This window comes from Camelina sativa, chromosome 20, assembly GCF_000633955.1.
Source record: "Camelina sativa cultivar DH55 chromosome 20, Cs, whole genome shotgun sequence".
Lineage (NCBI taxonomy): Eukaryota > Viridiplantae > Streptophyta > Magnoliopsida > Brassicales > Brassicaceae > Camelina > Camelina sativa.
Window position 1 is genome coordinate 12,456,649 of NC_025704.1, and position 23,512 is coordinate 12,480,160.

At 35.7% G+C, this 23,512-nt stretch overlaps 3 protein-coding genes and 1 pseudogene across 4 annotated transcripts; 2 read left to right on the top strand and 2 right to left on the bottom strand.

Moving 5' to 3' along the window:
- On the top strand, positions 6,005–11,338 carry LOC104770605 (protein TIC 100). Of its 2 annotated transcripts, XM_010495055.2 has the most exons (12): positions 6,005–6,735; positions 7,164–7,235; positions 7,363–7,452; positions 7,549–7,722; positions 7,931–8,021; positions 8,183–8,245; positions 8,341–8,407; positions 8,667–8,770; positions 8,850–8,976; positions 9,063–9,835; positions 9,929–10,078; positions 10,948–11,338. In XM_010495055.2, the coding sequence occupies exons 1-12, from the start codon at positions 6,083–6,085 to the stop codon at positions 11,221–11,223; spliced, it is 2,640 nt and encodes an 879-aa protein (XP_010493357.1). In that variant the 5' UTR covers positions 6,005–6,082; the 3' UTR covers positions 11,224–11,338. The 2 variants fall into 2 exon arrangements, with proteins under 2 accessions (XP_010493357.1, XP_010493356.1); XM_010495054.2 differs by lacking the exon at positions 10,948–11,338 and having other exon boundaries at positions 9,929–10,468.
- Positions 11,984–14,298, top strand: LOC104770606 (histone deacetylase HDT2). The gene is made up of 8 exons (XM_010495056.2): positions 11,984–12,187; positions 12,517–12,587; positions 12,689–12,983; positions 13,076–13,227; positions 13,359–13,439; positions 13,536–13,641; positions 13,789–13,906; positions 14,005–14,298. The coding sequence occupies exons 1-8, from the start codon at positions 12,175–12,177 to the stop codon at positions 14,081–14,083; spliced, it is 915 nt and encodes a 304-aa protein (XP_010493358.1). The 5' UTR covers positions 11,984–12,174; the 3' UTR covers positions 14,084–14,298.
- LOC104770607 lies at positions 14,536–16,656 on the bottom strand (annotated as a pseudogene).
- LOC104770608 (FBD-associated F-box protein At5g44490-like) lies at positions 16,740–18,493 on the bottom strand. The gene is made up of 2 exons (XM_010495059.2): positions 17,294–18,493; positions 16,740–17,188 (listed from the first exon to the last, which is right to left on the bottom strand). The coding sequence occupies exon 1, from the start codon at positions 18,201–18,203 to the stop codon at positions 17,352–17,354; it is 852 nt and encodes a 283-aa protein (XP_010493361.1). The 5' UTR covers positions 18,204–18,493; the 3' UTR covers positions 16,740–17,188; positions 17,294–17,351.

A 23,512-nucleotide genomic window follows, 5' to 3' on the forward strand; every position in this document is an offset into this window, starting at 1 on the left:
TCCGTTTTGTAACTGTTGTCAAATTGTAACTGCAGGCCTATGCCCAATTGGGACGGCCCATTAATAATAATATTTTCCGTTAAAAATATATATATATATATATATATTTGGGCATACAATTTCGACGGAACTTAGTGTTAGTATTTTTTAGATTTGTTTAACACGACTTCACTATTTATACTATATATGTGTTCCCACCTATGTTTTAGGGTTTGAACTATTTTGCATGCCAACACAGTTTTAGATGTGCTGAAAACTACTAACCCCTAGCTGCCTATATATGATGTCCTTATAAGATTAATCCCTTGAGATTCAAAATCGCGATATGAATAAATCACAAGTAACGATTTGTTGTTTTTTGGCACAGTGGTGTTTAGATCTAGCGTGGTGTCCTATAATATCGTACATTTATAAAGTACGGCCACCATATACTAATTAATTAATGTTTAACTTGTTAATGCGAAGACAAAATTGCCAACTAAAAAGTAACCAATACTTAATTCAAAAGAGAGTGGTACTATAGTCTTGCCTTGGTCATAAACACAAAAATTACGATCACGAACATGATGGTTATCTAGATGATCTGAATCATGTCATGGCCCATTTTATTATACTCATAAACACTAATGACGATATACTATCTGAAATGTAATTAAATTTATATTTCATGTGGGACAAATATTATGACGGTACAATTATGTCAATTGACCGTAAAGGGTTTGGTGGGAGAGAGAAGTGGTCGGGAATTAACATATCAACCGAACCTCTCGTCTTGTATTTATTTATGGGGTTTGATTGAAATTTTGTTTTTGTCTTTTGTTCTAATTAAGTAATATTTAGGTTTGATACATATATATATATGTTTAAGCTTGAATTATCATTTTTCAAACACAACTCGAACTTATAGGAAAAACAAAAATTGAATTATCATTTCTTAATCACAACTCGAACTTTATATAAGCAAAATGGAGGAATTAGTTTTTTTAGTACTATATAATAAACAGCATTTTGTCGTCTTTTTCAGTTATTACTTACTCGAAAAAAAATGAAAAAAGTTCCATCGTCATAATATTTGAAACCAACTTCATTAATGTTTAATCCTTCGTCATGATCACAGCAGACAAAGATGATTAAAACACTTCCATTATCATATTACTGATATTAATAATTAAAATATGGTTGATTAAGAGAAATGGCGAAATCAGGAGTGGGGTGGTAGGTGGGAGAAAGAGAGATCGAGCACACTGTGGTAGTTGGTGAGTGTGGGGGAGCCTTGTATAGTACTTAGGATTTGCCGACTTCGTTAGACTCCGGTTAAGCTTTTTGTTGGTTTTAGGTCCGGTTTAAGTTACATATGTTCTTGATTAGTGATTGAACAATAACTTTATGTTATATATATTATATTTGTGGTCCAAGAAAATGACATAAGTTGTAATGAAGTATCGATTGTTTTATGTGTTTTTAAGGGCAATCAACATTATGTGAAGACGACATCATAGAAACCTACCTCAATCAATCAATTTTTAAGGAGTAGAATTTTCTCACTGTGAAACTAGTTTCAGTTGGCAACTTGAAATCAAGTGATATCGTTGAAGATATATTTGGCTTTAGTCTGTATTTCTCTTAAGATCTAGCTTATCTAACTACTGCATAAAATCATGTGATGAGCTTTGATTTAACGTGAATAAGCTCGTTCCAAAAATAAAATGATAAAAAATTATTCTCATTATGGTCTTGTGTTGTTGTTTTCAAACAGCATTTTCCACTCCACTCGAGAATTCACGAACCTATTCATGATAGGTCTCATCTGTGGCGTATATATGGGGATTGGCCAATTAATTAAGCCAATCAGCTCAAAGTAAATATAAGTACATTTAGGCATTCTAAAACCCACCATGATATTGGATCAATTGTGTCAGTGTGTGTGTGTGTTTTTTTGTTTAATACTACTAAATAAATTGTATTTCCTAAAATATGTTATAAATCATTGGTTGGTGAAAGGGATTCAATATTGAGCTCAAAGTAGTTGAGACCTTTTAACGCTATTACGTAAATATAAAATACTGGACGTCTGGACGTAATGTGTATCAGTGTAAATGCATTGGTTCTAGTCTTATACAACTCCTACGACGTCTTTCGTTAAGATTCATGCAAAGTTAATTATATCGACTTGAAACAGCCCATGTTCTCTGAAGTAATGTTCGGCCCATATAACTCAAAATATGGATACAGTATATACAATCAAAATATGGACCAATGATAAATTCAAATTCAATCCCTTAGTCACACTGACACACATATACGATCGTGATGATCAATGACGATACTACGAATAGATTCAACATTCTTCAAAATATGTTCTCTTCATGCTTTTCCTTACATACAATTCCAAAATGTTTTACCCATTCTACTGACAAGGTAGTAACTTAAAAAACAATGGGTTTATCAGCATCCATACATAAATTAATAGATGCATTTCTATTATATAGTTAAACTTAGGGAGCCGAAATGATTAAAACCAAAGCATAGTGAAAATTTAACATTGTGCAAGTTATTTTCATACATTTTTTGTTTTCTCTCTAATTTTGGCTCTCAGCAAGCACTAAGCACTCAAACTCTACTACCATTGTAATTAATTACCTTTTCTTCTTTACTAGGTGTTAGCTCACGCTACGCGTGAGTTCTTACATAATCGTTATTCTATTTTGAATATTATTTTTTCAGTGCACATCAAAATTTGAAGACTACATAGTATAAATTTAAATAAATTAAAGAAATCAAATTTTCTTTTGATAATAATATATTTAGAGCAATTAAGTCATATTTTATCTTACATGCTATATGCCATATATTTTTGTAGTTGTAGTCATTTTTCAAAATCATTGTGATATTTTCATAAAATTGATTTTGTGGTGTTAGTTATGCATATATATATTTTTTTATTATTGTGATAGCTTAAAGAGATTTAAAATATTTCAATTAAGAAAAAATTAAAACAATAAACAGTAGGTTTGCAGTGTCTCATACATATATAACTAAGTGAGTCTAACAATATATTATTAGACTAATACATTTTTCATAAAACTAAAATAAAGAAAACAGCAACTACTTTATTAGGTTATTATCTTAAACTCTTTAATTGTGTCTGGACTTTGATTTATATGAAATTATAGTGTTTCATATAGAAAAAAATAATTAAATTATATATCATATATTACATGTATATCCTATTCAAATAAACTGGAACTTTTATTAAGTTAAAATATCATTGGTTAAATCAAGGGGAAAATAATGATGTTGTAGAATTTATAAAATTATGTGAGATTTGAAATATGAGACTATGAGGTATATAATGAGACATGTGTCTTTCTTTTAATAAATAATACAGAAATCTATGTACCAAAGTTGCAATTAAGTGCATATTAATACATTTTTAACATGTTCTATTATATTAAATTAAATTTATTGAAAACACTACTGTGATATTATTATGGGAGTTACAAACAAATTTTTCTATTTTTCCAACTCCTAAAATTAAAACCCATTTAATTTAAAAGTGAGTGTTGGTGGGTCCATAATTTGATTCAAAAGTATAATATATTACACTGATCGTTTAAAGGAATAGAAATATCTCATTCTCAAATAAACTTGATTTTTTTTTGTTAAAACCAACATATGTGAAATTAAATTTATCTATGGAAATTTAAAAGATAAATATGAATAGATTAGAAAGGCAAGAAATATAAAAAGAATATTTATTTTTATATAAATAAAGAAAAATTGAAAACAATGTTAAATATATATAATATTTTCTAAATTAAAATATAGAATTAAACTCTTACAACACATATGAGATATAAGGCCATCTTTATAGGCATAACTATGGGGTGTTCTTAGCCCAAAAAAAATAGAAAAATAATGAATAGTGGCTTAGAACACCTTTTTTAGTTCTTGATGTAGAACTGATATTGGCTCAGTTCTAAGCTGACGTGGCAAGCTGTGAATGGATACAATTTTTTGCAAACAATTTTTCACAAATTAAAAGAGGATCTGATTAAGAATATATGGAATAAATTTGGACATTAAACTATATATTAATTAAATAAAATGTTTTTGTGCTTTAATTAAATAATATTTTTTTTATCTTTAATGTTTTTGTTGTTTCATAAAAATTTAGTATTGTATTTTGAATTTTAGTAAAAGTTTTATAAGTTTGCAATTTAAATGTTATTTTATAAGTTTTTATAATTGTAATATGTTTAAGAATATTATATTATTAAATCTTATGATCTTAAACATGTTCTCTCAATAACTAACTTTTTAACAAAAGATCTTAACTACTGATCTTACATTATTTTCATAATATTTTTACTCTAAGAACACCTAAAATAGTTCCCCCTATAAAGATGCCCTAACAACATTTGAATATTTGTGGGAGAGGAGGAGAGAATGATTACTTAGGGCATCTTCAACCCATTTTTTCATTTTTAACTCTATTTTGCAGTAAATCCATTGCAGTAAATCCATTTTGGAGATGGTTTTACTCCAACCAATTTCTCCATATTTGACTCAAAAAAAAAATATTCTAAGAATATTCATCTTATATCTTATTATTAATTTATATAATGATCCTTTACTTATTAAAATTACAAACTTGATCCAATTATCTTATTTTTAGCAAAAAAACAAAAAATTAGCATGCTATTTATATTTAAAATTTATTATTGAATAACATTACATTACACAACATTCATTAATTATTAGTGTTTGTTGTATTAAGTTGTTTTTAATATTTAGTTTAAGTCATATTATGTATTTCAAATTTTATTGGTAGTAATGCTATTTTGTACTTTTGTTTGTATTGTCTATTTTCTATGTATTATATGTTAATTGTAGAATTTTAAAATTATTATTTATAAGTTTAAGTATAAAATAATAATATTTAACTATATTTAGATATAAAATATAAATCTATATAAATTTAAGGGACTGATCTGCAAATAAAAAAGCTCAACTCCAAAATGGAGAAATGAATTAAAAGTCTTCAAATATAGAGACAAATATAGAGATCTCCATTTTGCAGATGGAAATAGAGTGGGGTTGGAGAAGGTTTTTCTCCAAAATGGAGTTTGCAGATAGAAATGGAGATGGGTTGAAGTTGGTCTTATAAGATGATAATCCAAATTAGATATTGGAGATGAATCTTTAAAAATAAAACAATGTAAAATTTATATCATGTAGTCTATAATATTAAAATTTATCGTTAAAAATTTACAATGATTTTCATCTGTTTTTTTTGTAACCCATAGAACAAAAATATGAAATTGAAAACAAAACAAAACGAAAAAATGATTTGAGGTATTGTATAAGAGAATGAGAGAAGTGGAAGAGAATGAGAGAATGTGAAAATGAGAAAGTAAAAGAATGCCAATATGGGAGAATGAAAGAATGTTTATTTATATGATGATAATTGATGGAAGTTACATTTAGAATTATGAGAATTACAATTATAAATTATTGTGTCTGAATAAAATTGAGTGGTGAAATATGATTAATGAATCATTTATTTTATTTTCAGTTATAATTTTATTTTAATGTGTGAGTTAAATTTTTTTATTTCAATTAACTAATTAGAAAACAAATAAAAAAATAAAAAAATTAGAAAGCATTAAATGAAAATTAACCAATAAGGAGAAACCAAAATATTACTTTTATATATATGATTTTTCACATTCCAAGAAGAAAAATAAACTCGAAAGATCAATGGATTTAATTGATTACTCAAACTCAAACTACCTACTCTGTAAATTTAATTGTTTTTTCCTTCACATTCCAACAAGAAAAAACAGGAGAAAAGAAAAACTTGAAAGATCAATGGATTTAGTAGAAATAAAGCAAAGTTAGAGTGCCGAAATTGAAAAAAAAACAAAAACATAGGGGAGAAATAAAAATAATCTGCGAATGTTTTTTTGTTTCAGTCAGTACTCGTTTACACAAAAACCCCAAAACCTCACCCTTTCACCCACTTATCTGCTCAACAACACTCTTCACCTATCCACTTCCTCTCCTTCAACCCTCCCTCATGGCTAACGACGAACTCACCGAGTCAAAGCAAGACCCGAGTCAACAATCACCCAATGCGAATGAAGAAAATGGCTCAGACTCCGACTCAGACTCATCATCCCAATCCTCCGGCGACGACTTCTACATCTCCGAGTCGGAGAACGAAGCAAAAGGGGAAGAAGAAGAAGAAGAAGACAACAGCATCCTCAATTACGTTCGACCAAGCGACATCCCCCCCGACCCAAACGCGAACCCAGAAACCAACATCCGCCGGTTCAATCGAGTACTCGACGGGAAGCGAGTGAAGCGTATGGAGGAAGAGGAAGAAGACAACTACACATTCTACGAGGATCTATTCGATTTCCCTAGAGACCCAGAACGGTGGAAAGAAGAAGATCTTAGGGAGATTTGGGCTGATGGTCCATTGGATATGACTAAACCTGGTTGGGATCCTGTTTGGGCTGATGAAGATGATTGGGATGTTGTTAACGATGAGATTGAAGAAGGTCGAGATCCTGAGATTCAACCTTTCTATGTTCCTTATAGGAAACCTTATCCAGCGATTCCGGATAACCATTTTGATATTGAGAATGCTAAAGGTGTTGTTGAGGAGCTTGATAGGATTGAAGAGTTTCTTCAATGGGTCAGCTATATTTTCCCTGATGGAAGCTCGTAATACCCCTTTTTTTGTTCTCTCTCTCTCTTTGACTGTTCCTTGTTTATGTGAATTTGGTGTTTAAAGCTTTGATTTTTTGGGTTTAGGGTTTATATGTTTTGATTCATTTGATGTTTATTTCTCCAATTCAGCTTAAAGCAATCTCTAAAGTTGGTGACTTTCTTAGTTTGTTGTGTTTTATAAGCTGCGGATTTACTGTTCATGAAGTTTGGTTTGCATCTTTTTTTAGTCTAAAGTAGAGTTTCAATTCTGGAAATTGAAGGAAATGGCAATGCAGGTTGAATGATAGGGCATTAGAAACTTTCTTGCTACTTAGTTTAAAGAGCTTCTTCATCTGTTTGGGGTAGCTTTGTGATGTATAGTTTCATCTTGATTCAGAAGATTCGTATCTCACTATTTTCTCTCTCTGCTATTTTGCTAAAAGGTATGAAGGTACAGTCTGGGATGACTTGGCTCAAGGAAAAGGTGTTTATATTGCTGAAGATGGGCTTGTGAGGTGATACTTTTGTTTTTGTAGATTTACTTGTTTTTTTTTTTTGTTTCCCTTGTTCATGTTTTACATTGGTTTTCAATGACCGAACAAATATTTTTTTTTGGTTTTGGCTCTGAAATTGAATCTTTAGGTATGAGGGTGAGTGGCTTCAGAATGACATGGATGGTCATGGGGTTGTAGAAGTTGATATTCCTGATATTGAGCCTATGCCAGGTTCCAAGTACGATTACTGTTCCTATTAATCTTCCCAAAGGATTCTATGGACAATTGGACCTGGTCGTTTGAATAAGAGATACTGTTCTTTCTGTGTATGTAGGCTTGAAGCTAAGATGCGTGCAGAAGGAAGGATTATCAAGAGAGATTATATGAGTCCAGAAGACAGAAAGTGGTTGGAAATGGATGTTGAGGACAGTGTTGCACTTACTAATGGGAATTTCCAAGTTCCTTTCTATGAAAACGAAGAGTGGGTCAACCAGTTTGGCGAGAAACCGTGAGTCTCTGCAATTATAAGTTCATTACTAGATGGCTTACTTCCCAACACTGATTTGAGTGATTTGGTTCTATTTTTTTATTTATTGACCTCATTAGATATATTCGTGGACTAAGCGATAACTTGAACTAAGCTGAAAATGCCATTATTGTTGATTCCCTCTCCATTCCTTATTAATACATTGTGTATTATATGGTTTTCATACCAGGGAGAAAGGTCGATATCGCTATGCTGGTCAATGGAAGCACAGTCGAATGCATGGGTGTGGTGTCTATGAAGTTAATGAACGCATCCTATATGTGAGTAGTACGAAAATTTGGTCGTTTACATCATAATTTCTTGTAGTCCTAAAATACCATTTTCTTTAGTGGTTTGGGTAAAAGTTTTTCCTCCATGAAGCATTTTCTTTAGTGGATATTCATAGTTCTGACACTAGTTCACATTCTTAATGGTAATGCAGGGTAGATTCTACTTTGGGGAGCTATTGGAGGAGGAGCATGGCTGTACCGTAGATATTTGTGCGGTAGTCACCCATTATTCTGTTCTCTGTGATACATATAACTTTCAGCAAAGAAAGAGGAAGTAATGATAAATATACTGATGTGAAAACATTTTCAGCTGCATTCTGGTTTGGCGGAGGTGGCCGCAGCTAAGGCTCGAATGTTTGTAAACAAACCTGACGGAAGTATTGCCCCTCTTCCTTATTGCTACTTCTGTTTGTTCTGTGTATTAAGTATAAGCCAAGACATATTTAAGGGCATGTTTGATTCCTTTACATCAGTGCAGGACCCTCTCTAGTAATCATATTCTGTTTCAAATATATGTTTGGCCTTTCTTTCAAGCAATGTCCAGCTTATGAGAAAAGTGGAAGAGAACTGGTCATTTTACAGTACTGTGTTAATTTAGTTGGGACCTCAAAGTGTTTTTTGTTTTTATGTATGCAGTGATTAGGGAAGAAAGGGGTCCATATGGTGATCCTCAACATCCATATTTTTATGAAGAAGAGGATGTTTGGATGGCGCCAGGTTTCATTAACCAATTTTATGATGTGGGTCATTTCTTATCAGGCTTTTCGAGTTAGTTCTCTGACCACAAAGTTGACATAAGAATCTGTATTTTTTTGGTAGGTCCCTGAGTATTGGGAAACCTACGTAGATGAGGTGGATCAAGAAAGGGAAATGTGGTTGAACTCTTTTTACAAAGCTCCTTTGAGGCTACCAATGCCCGCTGAGCTCGAACATTGGTGGAAAAATGGTAATGACTCATACAGATTTTGGTCTTACATGATTGAATGTTTGCGATGTTCTATTGAATCTGTGTGTTTTATTTTTCTTGATCAGTGGAGGTGACACCGGAGTTTGTCTTACTGAACAAAGAACCTGAACCTGATCCTGAAGATCCTTCCAAACTTGTTCAAACGGAGGACCCTGTTATTTTGCATACGCCAACAGGTCGGATAATAAACTATGTCGAGGATGAAAAGCATGGCATTCGATTATTTTGGCAACCTACTGTGGAGGAAGGAGGGGAAGAAGTGGATCTTTCAAAAGTTGAGTTTTTGCCACTTGGTTTCGACGAGTTCTATGGGAAAGAAGTGGCAGTGAAAAAGGAACACCCGATAAAAAGATTCATACTTGGAATCGAGAAATCGGTGAAGCCGATGATTGACGGGTTAGAGAAATGGACAGAAGAGAAAAAGAAAACAAATGAAGAGAGAAAGGAGATGATACAGAAGGAGCTTGAGTTAGTAGAGGCTGAGATTTGCTTAGAGGAAGCTATAGAGGATATGGATGAAGAATTGAAGCTGAAAGAACAAGAAGAGGAAAAAAAAACTGAAATGGGTTTGACCGAAGACGATGATTTTGTCCCGGTTCAAAAAGAAGAGAAAGTTGTCACTGTCAAAGAGAAGATACAAGAGAAGAAACCGGAAGAGAAATACAAAGATGATGATGATGAGGATGATGATGATGGTGAAGGCGGAGAAGATGATGACGACGATGATGATGATGATGATCTTGGGCCATCAAGTTTTGGATCTGCAGACAAGGGAAGAAGGAATTCTCCCTTTTCTTCATCCTCATTGTCTTTTGCTTCTTGTACCCTCTTTCCCGCGGTAATACTCCTTCTCTTATTTTTCAGCATAATAAATTCAGTTTGGATCTCGATTAGAAGAAGTTAGTATTGATACCTATGTAAAACTTGGCAGGTACAATCAAGACTAGAAAGATCGTTTCTAGCATGGAAGCAACATAGAGCAGAACCATCAAAAGCGAAACCAGGAATCATCAAAGGAGCAGAAAACACATCAGCTTCAATCCATTTCCCTCCATTGCCAAGAAACAAACCCGGACTGAAGATGGCAAAGGCATCATCAAACCGAGGTTGTATCCAGAGAAGCAACGGAAGCTCAAGATCTCAGTCTCAGCTAATGTCTCTCTCACGACAACTATCTTGCAATGCATCATCATCATCTTCTTCTCCTCCTGATAACAACAACAGCTCCAATGAAGACCTCAGAGATTCCGGAATCTGGAAAACACCGGTTGGGGAAATGAGCGCGGTTTTGTCGCTCCAAATCCATACAAAATGTTGTGATATGTTTGCAGAGACTCCTCCAGCCTTCTTCCAGTAGCTTTTAGCTCAGAGTTTCTTCTCTTATGTACCCTTTCAGACATCTTCTTCTTTGGTTGTGGACAAAATCATTTGAATATTTGTTGTTGTTGTTGTATTGTCTAATAAATATTTTACCAAAACTATCAATGAATTTTTTTTGTTTTTGTTTTGGACCGCAACTGTATCAATGAATCTTTATTTTCTTAAATCATAAATTTATTGAGAAATGAGAATCTTCTCGAAATATTTAGGGGGGGGGGGGTATTCAACTTCATTTTAAGTGATTTGTGTGAAATTTACAAATTCTATGTTATTCAATCATGAATTTTAAAAAGTCTATTAAAATCCACTATTATTAAACTGATGATTTAAAAATCTACTTTAAAATCAATTAAAATCCCTTGTTATTGAACTGATGATTTAAAAATCTACTTTAAAATTCACTGTTATTCAAAACAGTTTTGTGGATTTAATAATTTTTAGGATTCCGAAGGATTCTGGAGGATTTGTTTAGTTAAAAATACAGAAATCCAAATCTCATGGTTTTAGGTGGGATTTGAAAGAATTTTACAGNATTTCCCTCCATTGCCAAGAAACAAACCCGGACTGAAGATGGCAAAGGCATCATCAAACCGAGGTTGTATCCAGAGAAGCAACGGAAGCTCAAGATCTCAGTCTCAGCTAATGTCTCTCTCACGACAACTATCTTGCAATGCATCATCATCATCTTCTTCTCCTCCTGATAACAACAACAGCTCCAATGAAGACCTCAGAGATTCCGGAATCTGGAAAACACCGGTTGGGGAAATGAGCGCGGTTTTGTCGCTCCAAATCCATACAAAATGTTGTGATATGTTTGCAGAGACTCCTCCAGCCTTCTTCCAGTAGCTTTTAGCTCAGAGTTTCTTCTCTTATGTACCCTTTCAGACATCTTCTTCTTTGGTTGTGGACAAAATCATTTGAATATTTGTTGTTGTTGTTGTATTGTCTAATAAATATTTTACCAAAACTATCAATGAATTTTTTTTGTTTTTGTTTTGGACCGCAACTGTATCAATGAATCTTTATTTTCTTAAATCATAAATTTATTGAGAAATGAGAATCTTCTCGAAATATTTAGGGGGGGGGGTGTATTCAACTTCATTTTAAGTGATTTGTGTGAAATTTACAAATTCTATGTTATTCAATCATGAATTTTAAAAAGTCTATTAAAATCCACTATTATTAAACTGATGATTTAAAAATCTACTTTAAAATCAATTAAAATCCCTTGTTATTGAACTGATGATTTAAAAATCTACTTTAAAATTCACTGTTATTCAAAACAGTTTTGTGGATTTAATAATTTTTAGGATTCCGAAGGATTCTGGAGGATTTGTTTAGTTAAAAATACAGAAATCCAAATCTCATGGTTTTAGGTGGGATTTGAAAGAATTTTACAGAAAATCATATGAATTTCTCTAAAATCTATCAAAATTCTAAATTTCTTAAATCCCATCAAATTCTTCAAAATCATGGTTTGAATACACCCCCTTAGATTCAATAATTTTGGATTTTTACCATTTTATCTTTATCACAAGTAAAGGCAATATTTCGAAAATAATGCAAGCGTTACATTGTTGTACTTACGCCGCATCAAGCCCAAAACGACATCGTAGAGAGAGAGAGAGAACCGCCCAAGAAGAACCCTAGGCTCTTCTTAAACCTCTCCTCGATTATAAATTGTCCGCAAAACCTCTTCTTCTTCTCTGCCTCTTTCACTCGCAATTCTCTCTTTTTCTTCGCTTCCTCAAAAACCATAAAAGCTCCTTTTTCTCTCTTCCTCGTTCAACAACAACAATGGAGTTCTGGGGTAAGCATCTGTCTTCTTCATCCTTGTTTATTATCTCCGTCGTCTCTACTGTTTCCTGTTTTCCCGTTTCTAGAATTCGATCGGTTTTGTCTCATANTTTTTTTTTTTTTTTTTTTTTGCTTTGCTTTATCATCTATTCGTGTGTTTCGTGTTCGCTTTTAATTTTCCTTGGAGTTTCTTACTCGATTTTGAAAACTGTTCATACTTCGTTACGTTTGTTAGCTAAGCTTGTTTAGGTTTCGTTTAGGCTCTCTAAAGTAAACAAAGTGATGAACCTTCTGAGAGACGAAGAACTCATGTTTGATTTCTTTTGTATAATGTTAATACAGGAGCTGAAGTGAAGCCAGGGGCACCTCTCAAGGTGAGCCCTGAAGACGACCACCTCATCCACATCTCTCAGGTTATTTTTTATTTCTTAAAAGCTAGGGTTGTTTGAAGTTTGTTTAGGTTAGCTGCAACGAAATAGCTTGATTGATTCTGGGTTTCTCTCTATGTGTGTAGGCGTCGATTGATGGTAAGTTGAAAACGGGAGAATCTATTGTCTTGACTGTGACTGTTGACAGGAAGAAGCTTGTTCTTGGAACCCTTTCTCAAGACAAGTTCCCTCAGATTAGCTTTGATCTTGTCTTTGAGAAAGAGTTTGAGCTTTCCCACAACTGTACCAAAGGAAGCGTCCACTTCCTTGGTTACATATCCCCCAACATCGACCAGGACGACTCTGACTACTACTCCTCAGAAGAAGAGGATGAAGCGGTTCCTGCTAATGTTCCTGCCATTGCTCCTGCTCCTGCCAATGGTAAGCGTTGTGGATGCCTACTATTTTCTTTGTTTTCTTTTCTTTAGAAAGTTGTTATCTCATCTCCAATGTTATTGTACTTTACATTTCAGGAAATGCTGTAGCTGCTGCTTCGAATGTTGTCAAGGCTGACTCTAAGCCAAAGGCCAAGCCTGAAGAAGTGAAGCCTGAATCTGAAGATGATGAGGATTCCTCTGACAACGAGGAAGACGAGTCTGATGACGATGATGACTCTGAGAAAGGAGTGAGTTTTTTTTTTTGTACCTGTCTATGATTTGTGTTTTTCTATATCTGATAGTAGTATGTGCATTCATACATTCCGGAGTAGTTGAGTAGGTTGGTGATGAATTTTGTGGTGATGCTTCTTTTTTGTAGATGGATGTTGATGAAGATGACTCAGATGATGAAGAGGAGGAGGATTCTGAGGATGAAGAGGAGGAGGAGACTCCCAAGAAGGTAGATATACTGTCAATTTAACATTTGCTCTGCTTACTGTGCTTAATACCTAGTCCTTTTTTCTCACTTTACTGTTTCGTATGTTTTATTGAAAAGCCTGAGCCAATCAACAAGAAGAGGCCAAATGAATCTGCTAAAACACCTGTCTCGGGAAAGAAGGCAAAACAAGCAGCAGCACCAGCAGTTACTCCTCAGAAGACAGGTTAGAATGATAAAACTCTTTATCTCTCTCTGTAGAGTTGTCTTGTTGTTGAGATCTATTTAGATTAGTCAATCTGAGTAGAATTATGACCAGAATGATTGTATGTATTCTGATGAAAGAAAACTACCTTGTGTTACATTGGTACAGAAGAGAAGAAGAAGGGAGGGCACACAGCCACACCACACCCAGCTAAAAAGGGTGGAAAGTCTCCTGTGAACCAGAGCCCTAAGTCTGGAGGTCAATCATCCGGTGGTAACAACAAGAAGTAAGTTCGTCTCTTTCTTAATCTCTCATAAGCTCGATGATGTGTGAAAATGGATTCAGTGTGATGATTGATGTTTGATCAATGTTGTGTGTATGCAGGCCATTCAACTCAGGCAAACAGTTCGGTGGTTCTAACAACAAGGGATCTAACAAGGGCAAGGGAAAGGGTAGAGCCTAAGGAGGTGGATCAAGGAGAGATTTTGGTTTTAAGTAGATGATGAACTTTTAAGGGTGCTTCTGGGATTTTATCCTTTTTATTTTATATTTTGAGAATTTATCTCTTTCTATTGGAAGAGCTATTTTGAGTATTGCAGTTTCTACTTTCCTATGTAATTCAGTAAGAATATTGCTGGAATATGAAAGATGACTAAAAAAATTGCAAGCGTTACTTAATTTTTGTTTCCGTTTGAATAGTGACCCAAGATCTTCAAACCCAATTGAGATCCTGAGATTAGGCAAGACTCAAACTCGAAACAATGCACCCAGACGTTTTGAAGTCTCAATGAAACCAAAGTCTCACATAAGTAAAGGCATCATACCAATTACCAAACGTATCAATCCAATGAGAGTTGACTTCAAGATGAAAGCTAAGCTATAGATAGAAGCTGTTAAGAGCAAAGCTGCTATTGGGACGTCTACAAAACAGAATGCACAAGCCTAGCTCATCCTTTAATTATAGAACAAGCCAGCTTATCGATTCTTAACCATTTACACGTTCTGTTAACAACAAAAGCAGATGAAATTTTCTAAAACTTGGTATGTTCATCTGTACTTGATACAATTAGAGCTGTAACATCTATAACCCTAAGTACGGTTAAATCTTCAAGAACCGGGCTTGCTGAGATAAGGTCCTCCAGAGATTCAACATCATAGTATAAATTCCTTTCTACATGCATCACCTTGAGATTAGGCAAAGACACAAACTGGACAGCTAAGAGCCACGAAATGAAGTCTCAGTGAAACCAAAGTCTCACATAAGTAAAGGCTTATAGGCACCATATCAACCATATGATCCGCAGGACAGTGGACTTCAAGATGTTACAAGAACTTGTGTATCACATTTGGATAAGTACCGTCAAGTCCAACATGAACTTCACAAGAAGCAGAACATCTCCTAAATCTCAGAAGTTCCATGAAGATGATAGACTCTTTCTCCATTCTCTTGCAACCCAATTGCAGCGTAAACTTCTTGAGAACAGCCGAATTCTCGAGGAAGTACTTTACTAGTTTCAATTCCGGTTCAGCTCCGCTTAGAGGTGTTCGAATCTCAACATGCTCCAGGGATGATTTTAAATATTTTGGAATTGATGATGAGAAAATAAGTAACTCAAAAGGTAAAATTTATAAGCTAAATTCATCACCAAGACAAGGGATTTGAGATTTGGAAAGCTCTCAAGAAAGTTGGGAAGCTTGTCCAAATCAGAGTTATAAAAGACCGCACAGAATTGGATCATGTAAGGAAACTGGGGCAGCGGTTTCGTGTCTCATGTAGCGAGAGAGGAGCTGCAAACACAAAGAAAAGACAACTTTTTTAATCAAAAGAGACATCCAAATACTCAATTACTTCCTCTGACATATATATATATATACCGTCAAAGTTGTTCCACTCATAGTCATGTCCGTTACGCTCGAGAGACTTGTGAGGAAGTTTCTCACTACACTTCTCTTTAAAGCGACATTTCTTACTACAATTCTCACCGCATCAAAACTGACATCAATATCTACCTTGGCAAGTGAACTCAAACTGCTTATAACGAAACGTTTCGACTGGTGATCTTCAAGACTCAAATAGCTGAGTCCAGGAGCATCAATTGCAACCTCCAAATCATCATACTTGCTAGCACGATAACCATCACTATCAAGAACAAGTTTGAGAATCTTTAATGACTGAGAACGTACTCGTAAAACCTTAACTATGTACTCTCTCTCTACATATCTAACAACTTTCAAATCTTCAAGAACCGGGCAAGATGAGATAAGATTCTCCAAATGAGCATCATTAGCATACCTGTTGTCTACTAAATGCATGATTTTCAGACGAGGTAGAGAAACATTCTCGAAATCAGCCAACGACACATTATTCAGTTTCAAGGATACCAGAGACTCACAGGTGTAAAGGCTAAGGGGCATCAGCTTCTCACCTATATAACTCAAACGGCATATAACAACATCCAAATGTTGAACTTTACGCATAACTGCGTTGTGGATCCACTGCGACAACTAAGACTGATCAGGCTGATTTCTCATAAGAAAAAGTCTGAGCTTGTGTATGAGTGTCTCCCTAGAGATATCAAGAAAGCCATGGACAACACTCGCAAATTCAGAGTAACCAGCTGGGGACTCAGAAACGTCCAAATCCAACAGAGGAACCGATAGCCAGACACTTTTCCATCGCTTGGAGAAAACACAAGTCCTAACAGCAATCTTTGTAGGAAGATCAGATAGTATCTGACACAGCAAATGATCAGGTAAGAAGCTTATCCTATCTTCCCCAACTCTACGACGACCTCTCTCGCTCATTGTTTTGTCTCACTTTCAAACACACACACACATACAACACAAGATCTGCATATCACAATACCAAAAACTTTAAACACACAAAATTATTGAATCTTGAAACGAATTTGAAGAACATATAACTCAAAGGAGTTCAACAGATCATATCTTACCGCTAAAGAGATTAGGACCGGTGCTCTGGCTGCTTCTCAGGTTCGTCTTCTAGGGCTTAGGCATTAGGAAAATTATTTTGATTTATCTGTTATTTTTCCCGCGATATTTTTGCTTTAGATAAAATCAAGCAAAATATACTTTAAACTAAAAATAAGTCAAATAAAAAGAAACATCAAATGTGAAGTTGAATTTAATCTAAACAAGGACAAGTCAGACAATCACAAAAGACATGAAAATAGTACTTAATCCAAGTCCAACCTTAAGACTGTATGATGGTCATCGTAGAACCACCTACAAGTCCCTATGTAAAGGGTCAGCAACATGTATAATTCAAGAAGATTGACCCTGGTTAAGGAACCCAAATGGCTTACGATTTTACTCACATATACTAAGATACTGGACTATGTCTGAGAGTGCACTTGTACAACCTTCACATTGGGGTGTATTCATTGAGTTGAGGTAATGAAACAGACTTGCAACTACCAAACTATACCTGATGGAAGCGTTTAAGAAGCTGTGGTACTTTGTGCAGGTTGCAGAAAAGCATCTCTACTTCCAAACAAGACAGGTTGCAAAACTGGAGTGACTCTGATATAGGGTGATACATAATGGACTACTCACCAGAGAAAAAAAAAAAAAAATGGAGATAAGAATAATGGTGAGCAATATTATCATGCAAAGACCATCATATATATGTGAATTGCGAAGCCATATATACATCGTAAGCATCGTTAGAAATCTTCATATCTCTAACTCCCAAGATACTGGTGAAAAAATCACGCAAAGTCAACTTCATCAGCACTCTTCACCATGTAAAAATCGCCAAGAATATCAACCTTGGTTAAGGAATCCAAACTGCTAAGTACAGCAAACTCAGCTATATTATCACCGAGATTCAAATACATGAGTCTAGGGGCATCAATCAAAACCCTCAAGTTTTCATACTCAATTTCCTCCGCCAAAACTTCAACCTCGTAATCATTGACACCATGTGCTATACTGAGACTGGTTAATGTCTGGGAGCGCACTCGTACAACCTCAACATTAGCATCAACCCTTTGAACAATCTCCAAATCTTCAAGAACTGGGCAACCCGAGATGAGTGACTCTAGAACAGCCTCATTTGCATATACATTGTGTTCTAAACGCAACTTCTTGAGGCAAGGTAAAGACACAGACTCAGATTTACCCAAAAATACTCGATGGAGTCTTAAGTAAAAGAGCGTGTCACAGACAAAAAAGAGGCTTAAGGGCATCACTTCCAAACACTCAAGCTTTACAGGACCAAACTCAACATCAAGATGCTCAAGTTTAGTCGTAGCCACAAAATCAATCCACGGCGTGACGCAAGACTGATCACTTTCACTCTTGTGAATACTAAGCTTGAGCTTGTGCAAGCAAGACTTATGTTCCCTTGAGAAATCTAGGAACTTATCCATAAACCCCACAAAGGTGTTGTAATCTGGGAAATTAGAAGAGTCCAAATCTAACTTGGGAATCAAAAGCCAGAGACGTTTCCACCTAGTGGACAAAACACTAGTCCTAACAGCTTCTTTTGTCGTCGGAAGATACAAAAGTATCTGAGATATCAAAGAATCAGGCAATTTGCTTATCATATCCTCCGACATTGAATCCGCTCGCAAAACTAAAACCGAAGATTCAGAAACAGTGAAAACCTTAGAATACTAACTTATTACTAAGTACAAGTAAGTACTCAGCATTGAGGAGGAGTTTCAGAAACAGATCAGAAAGCAACAAAGAAAATGAAATGACCTAATGGGTTTATTAGAGACGGAGATGGAGTGTTTAGCGAAGTTCCAACACTCAAGCTCTACTCTCTAGGCACGCGTTTGCGAGACTCCGAGTACAATGGAGGAAGAAGAAGACGACGAGTTAAGGAGGATGAGTCATTTCTCATCTGGAGTCTTTTAACGAGTTAACGAGTTTGTAACGACAACTCAATTCTGTATTTTGGTTTTAACTAGCTGGCCCAATTTTTTATTGGGCTTGACGCCACACATCACAAAGCAAGGGTTTAATTAAAGCCACAGTCTTTAGCATCAAAACGACGCGGTGCTTCGAATCAAGAACACGTTAAGAGTGTCAAAGTCAATGTTTTACGATGATTGATGAAGAAAAAACAGATTTGGAATCCTCAAACATTATCAATGCGATATGTCCAAATCTCATAAACGATATGATATAGTATAAAATAGAATGGGCAAAATTCGAAATCCAACCATAAATAAATAAATAATCATATAAATATAGTAATAGATATATAATAAGACTGAAAAAATCATTTTAACGGATTAACTATGATTTTACATGAGGAAGACCGCTTTGGCCATGCAAGAATGTCACTTAAAACGGTGGAATCTTTTTTAAGCAAGGAAGAACTGAAAGACAAAATAAATTTCTTGAGTACTACTGAATTCGCTACAAAGTACTTTGCTACTTCCATTGTAATAAAATCATCCTCCTCGTATCTGCTTTTCACCTCTACAAAATCAAGCGATGACAACAAACACCGATGATGAAAGTCTTATTCTTTTCCCAGGGAACCATACTAAACCCTGTAGTAACACACCCACACAACATCAATATGAATATCTTGATAACACTTAACACATGCGTTTCTTAATTATAAACTGTACGTAAAAACTCTAGGGTCATTAATTATTACCAAGATTAAGGATTTAAGATTCGGAAAGCTTTCAAGAAACGTTAGCAGCTTTTTCAGGTCGAACGAATAAAGCTCTATTTCCAAACAAGACAAGTTGCAAAATTGTGATAATGGCACAAACTTATTGATGAACTGCAAGAGCATTAGATATATATATGAAAGAATTACTCAAATGTTATCCAAAAGTTGGTTTATTACTCAAATCTATAAATCATTTGAAAATTACTAGAATGTTTAGTGCCCTGGGTGTAATTACAATTTACCCCTTGGGTTTTGTTTTCCCAATTTGAGTAAAAAAAAAAAAAAAATACACATCAACAAATTAAAATACACATCAGATATGAATTAACACGTCATTAAGCAGTTTTTTTAAGATCCACAGTTTTGTTTTCTCTCGTTTATATCAAAGAGAGGGAAAGTGAATAGTTTTAACTATTCACAAACCGCGAGAAAAAAAAATTATCGAAACTCTCGTCTCTCGTCGCCGGCGATACTGTCATTGTCCACTCTCTTGCCGTCAATCTCCCGCCGTCATCTCTCGCCGTCATCTCTCACTGTCATCTCTCACCGTCTTTCTTCGTCGTCGCACTCTCTTTCTTCAATTGGCTCTCTCTCTCTCTTCGTCTTCTTCGTCTTCTTCGTCTTCGTCTATCCGGTATGTGTCGACTGTTTAGTTTCGAGTTTTCCGGCTGAATGTGGGTTTTTTCGATGATTTACCGCTGATTGTCGCCGTTGTTAATGACGGCTGATTTGTTAGATCTATTCGATTCGATGGCTGATTTACTTTTTGTTTTATGTTGCGGCTCAGTTATTTTAGGGTTTATGGCTGATTTGTTAGATTTATTCGATTCGATGGCTGATTTACTGTTTGTTTTATTTTGCTGACGGATGAGTTGTGACTGAGATATTTTGTGCTTTAGATCTGAGTTATGTGTTTGTGGCTGAGTTATGTTATGCTTTGTGTATGAGTTTGTTTTATGTTATGGCTGATTCATTTTATGATTTACTTATGAACTATAACAGATGTCGATGGTGATTATTTCTTCTGAAGAACAAGCAAGGGATTACCCCCCAAGACTATACGCTAAAATAGAGTCTAGAGATATAAACACAAATTTCAGGATGAAAGAATTCCCTCAGATTAGGGAATCAATAGGACTGGATGCGTGGGAAGAAACGAAGAAAGTACCTATTGGAATAATCTCTAAGCTAGTTGATAGCCAATTCGTCTGGTCTGGTAAGGTTGTTCATTTCCTACTATGTAACCAGTTAAGGGTACATAAGAAGGAGCTTTGGTTTGTGGTCGGCGGTCAACCTATCAGGTTTGGGTTGAATGAGTTTCATTTTCTGACGGGGTTAAACATAGACCCAATGCCTACTGAACGGTTTGAACTTGAAGAGGAACACAAAGATTTCTTCAGACTTTTGAAAGTGCCTGGTGGGGCAGGTCCAACGCTACTTGAACTCAGGGAAGCATTAAGAGTGTGCCGGGGATGGGTTAACCTTGATCATCGTAAATGGTTGGGGCTGTTGCTTCTTCAACACATTGGACTTTATGGTTTGCATCATAACTCTAGAATTCCATATGAAAGTGCCAAAAGAGTTTTTGATGATGAAGCAATGAAGACGTATCCGTGGGGTCGGTCAGCATTTGAAGCTCTTGTTGATTCCATAAAGATGTTGAACCCTACGGGAAAGTCGTACACCCTCAGTGGGTTTACACCCGTGTTACAGGCTTGGGCGTATGAGTCCATCAAATGCTTTGGAGAACGGTTTGGGAATGCATCAGCTAATGATGGTGGCATACCGATGCTTCAATGGGGTGGAAACCGTACACGTTCATCGCTGGAAACCGCAATTGCTGAAGAGATCAAAGCGCTTGGTGAGGTAAGGTTTATATCTGGTTGAGTGATTGTTTAGTAATGGATGAGTTATGATGTAGTTATGGCTGAGTTATTGTTTAGTAACGGCTGAGTTATGTTTTAGTAATGGATGATTTATGCTTTAGTGTTGGCTGAGTTATGTTTTAGTAATGACTGATTTATGCTTTCATTAGTAATGACTGAGTTAAAACTTACTGATGGGTTTCATAATCTCTTATGTTACAGCTGCGTGTGATTAATATGGTTATGAAGGAAAATGGCTGCGAGCTATTTCATTCGTGGCCAGAAGAAGAAGACGACCCAGCAATCGATCGCCTGATCGAAGACATACATCTGAATACGTTTGTTAAAGGTTTTTGGGATGTTAAGGGGAGTGATAAGAAGAAAAAGAAAAAGAAAGCTGAAGCAGTTGTTGAGTCTGAATCTCCTCCCGCAAAGAAGCGGAAAGTTCAGAAGATGAAAGTTTCCAACAGTCAGGAAACTAGTGAAGGAGTTGCACAGGAGAGGAAGAAGAAAGGAAAAAAGGTAAGTGAGGAGGAAGATGCTGGGGAAGATGATCTCTACGAATTGATCTCTAAGTTATACACAAGGTTTGACACCGTTGATAGGAACATTGAAAATGTATCGGCGAATCTGGAGAAGAAGATGGATGAAAGGATTGAAACCAGGCTTGGATCTTTTGAGACGGACCTCAAACAGATGAAAGAGCTCGTGCTTTCAAAGAGCACGACTGACCAGACTTTAAAAATGGGACAGGAACTAAATAACCTGGGACATGGACAGGAACTTCAGACATCAAAAGGTCCACCAAAAGTTCCGGTAATGTCTGGTTTATCTTTGTTTTATGGCTGATTTTTCAGAATGTTTAGGCTGAGTTATTATAATTTCAATTGTCTTCGCTATGATATACAGGAAAAGAACTCTTTGACTTCTCCTAAGAAGTCTCCAGATGCTAAGAAACCAGCTGATACGAAAACAGGGCCTTCCACGAGGAGAAATGCCAAAGAGTTAGAGGCGTTAGAGAAGGCCAAAGAGTTAGAGGCGGGAGAGAAGGTAACGTCTGATTCATTTTTGTTTTATGGCTGATTTTTCAGAATATTTAGGCTGAGTTATTATAATTTTAATATACAGGAAAAGAACTATTTGACTTCTCCAGATGCTAAGAAGTCTCCAGCTACTAAGAGACCAGCTGATACGAAAAGACGGCCTTCCACGAGGAGAAATGTTAAAGAGTTAGAGGCGGCAGAGGAGGCCAAAGAGTTAGAGGCGGCAGAGAAGGCCAAAGAAGTAGCTGCGTTAAAGAAGCCCAAAGAAGTAGCTGCGGCAAAGCAGGCTAAAGAAGTAGCTGCGGCTGGAGGTAGAGGTGGAGGTAGAGGTAGAGGTAGAGGTAGAGGTACAGGTAGAGGTACAGGTAGAGGTAGAGGTAGAGGTAGGGCGCCTACAAATCCTACTGCTGCTGTTGTGGCTGCTGGTGTTAAGCCGTTGAAATTTGTACTACCTGGAGGTTCAGAAGCTGGTGCAGAAGCTGGTGCAGAAGATATTACAGACGAGTATTTTGCTGAAGCCGACTCACTTGAACCTGAATCTGAGGATGATGAGGAGGAAAAGATTAGGCTTGATAGAATTAAAGCTTTAAGGCTGGAGAGTGTTAAGCTGTCAGCGGATGGGAGTGCATTGAATACACAACAAGATCATCCAAGCTGGATTTTCCCTAATATTGGAGACAACGGACTGACGTGCATGAGGAAGAACTGTTCACCTGGACCTGGAATATATGATCCTCTGGCACCTGTTGATCCGGTGAAGTTGCAGAAACTTTTGGAGTACCTAAAGAAAGCCGAGTATGACCCTTTAGACCCTTTTGCTTAACAAGTTAATAACAGCTTGTTAACATTATATTAACTTGTGTTTATTTGTTTGTTAGGAATATCCCGTTAGGCAAAGGCGGAATGGAAATTGAATTCTATAGGGTGCTAATGACCGAACGAAAGGAATGGCCAGTGAAGCCAGAAGAATATGGTAAATATGGGTGGCTTACTGATGAAGTAAGTTTATCTTAATGTCTTAGTTATTGTTGTCGTTGTCTGACTTATATTACATTATGGCTGCGTTGTTGTTTACTACTCAGTTTTCTGTTGTACAGCACTTGGGCGCGTTTATGAGAGTCCTTAGGTGTAGGTACAAACGAGATCCCTTCCCATTCCACAACAAACGCATTGCGTTTATAGACCCGTGGTTCACCAGTGAAATGGTTCACCGTCATTATCCGTTGTTCAAGTCCGAACCCAAGTTTTTTACAATGACTGGCAATTGTTATGAAGAATTAGTTAAAGGTTTGATTCCATCAGATGAACAAACTAATTTGAAG

Bases quoted from the DNA above. Each gene is read 5' to 3' on its own strand.
- LOC104770605 (XM_010495055.2), top strand. From the start codon at position 6,083: ATGGCTAACGACGAACTCACCGAGTCAAAGCAAGACCCGAGTCAACAA. The intron at 7,453-7,548 runs GTACGATTACTG...CTGTGTATGTAG, and splicing joins GAGCCTATGCCAGGTTCCAA to GCTTGAAGCTAAGATGCGTG. The intron at 9,836-9,928 runs GTAATACTCCTT...AAAACTTGGCAG, and splicing joins CTTGTACCCTCTTTCCCGCG to GTACAATCAAGACTAGAAAG.
- LOC104770606 (XM_010495056.2), top strand. The intron at 12,588-12,688 runs GTTATTTTTTAT...CTATGTGTGTAG, and splicing joins ACCTCATCCACATCTCTCAG to GCGTCGATTGATGGTAAGTT. The intron at 13,228-13,358 runs GTGAGTTTTTTT...TCTTTTTTGTAG, and splicing joins ATGATGACTCTGAGAAAGGA to ATGGATGTTGATGAAGATGA.
- LOC104770608 (XM_010495059.2), bottom strand. From the start codon at position 18,203: ATGTCGGAGGATATGATAAGCAAATTGCCTGATTCTTTGATATCTCAG.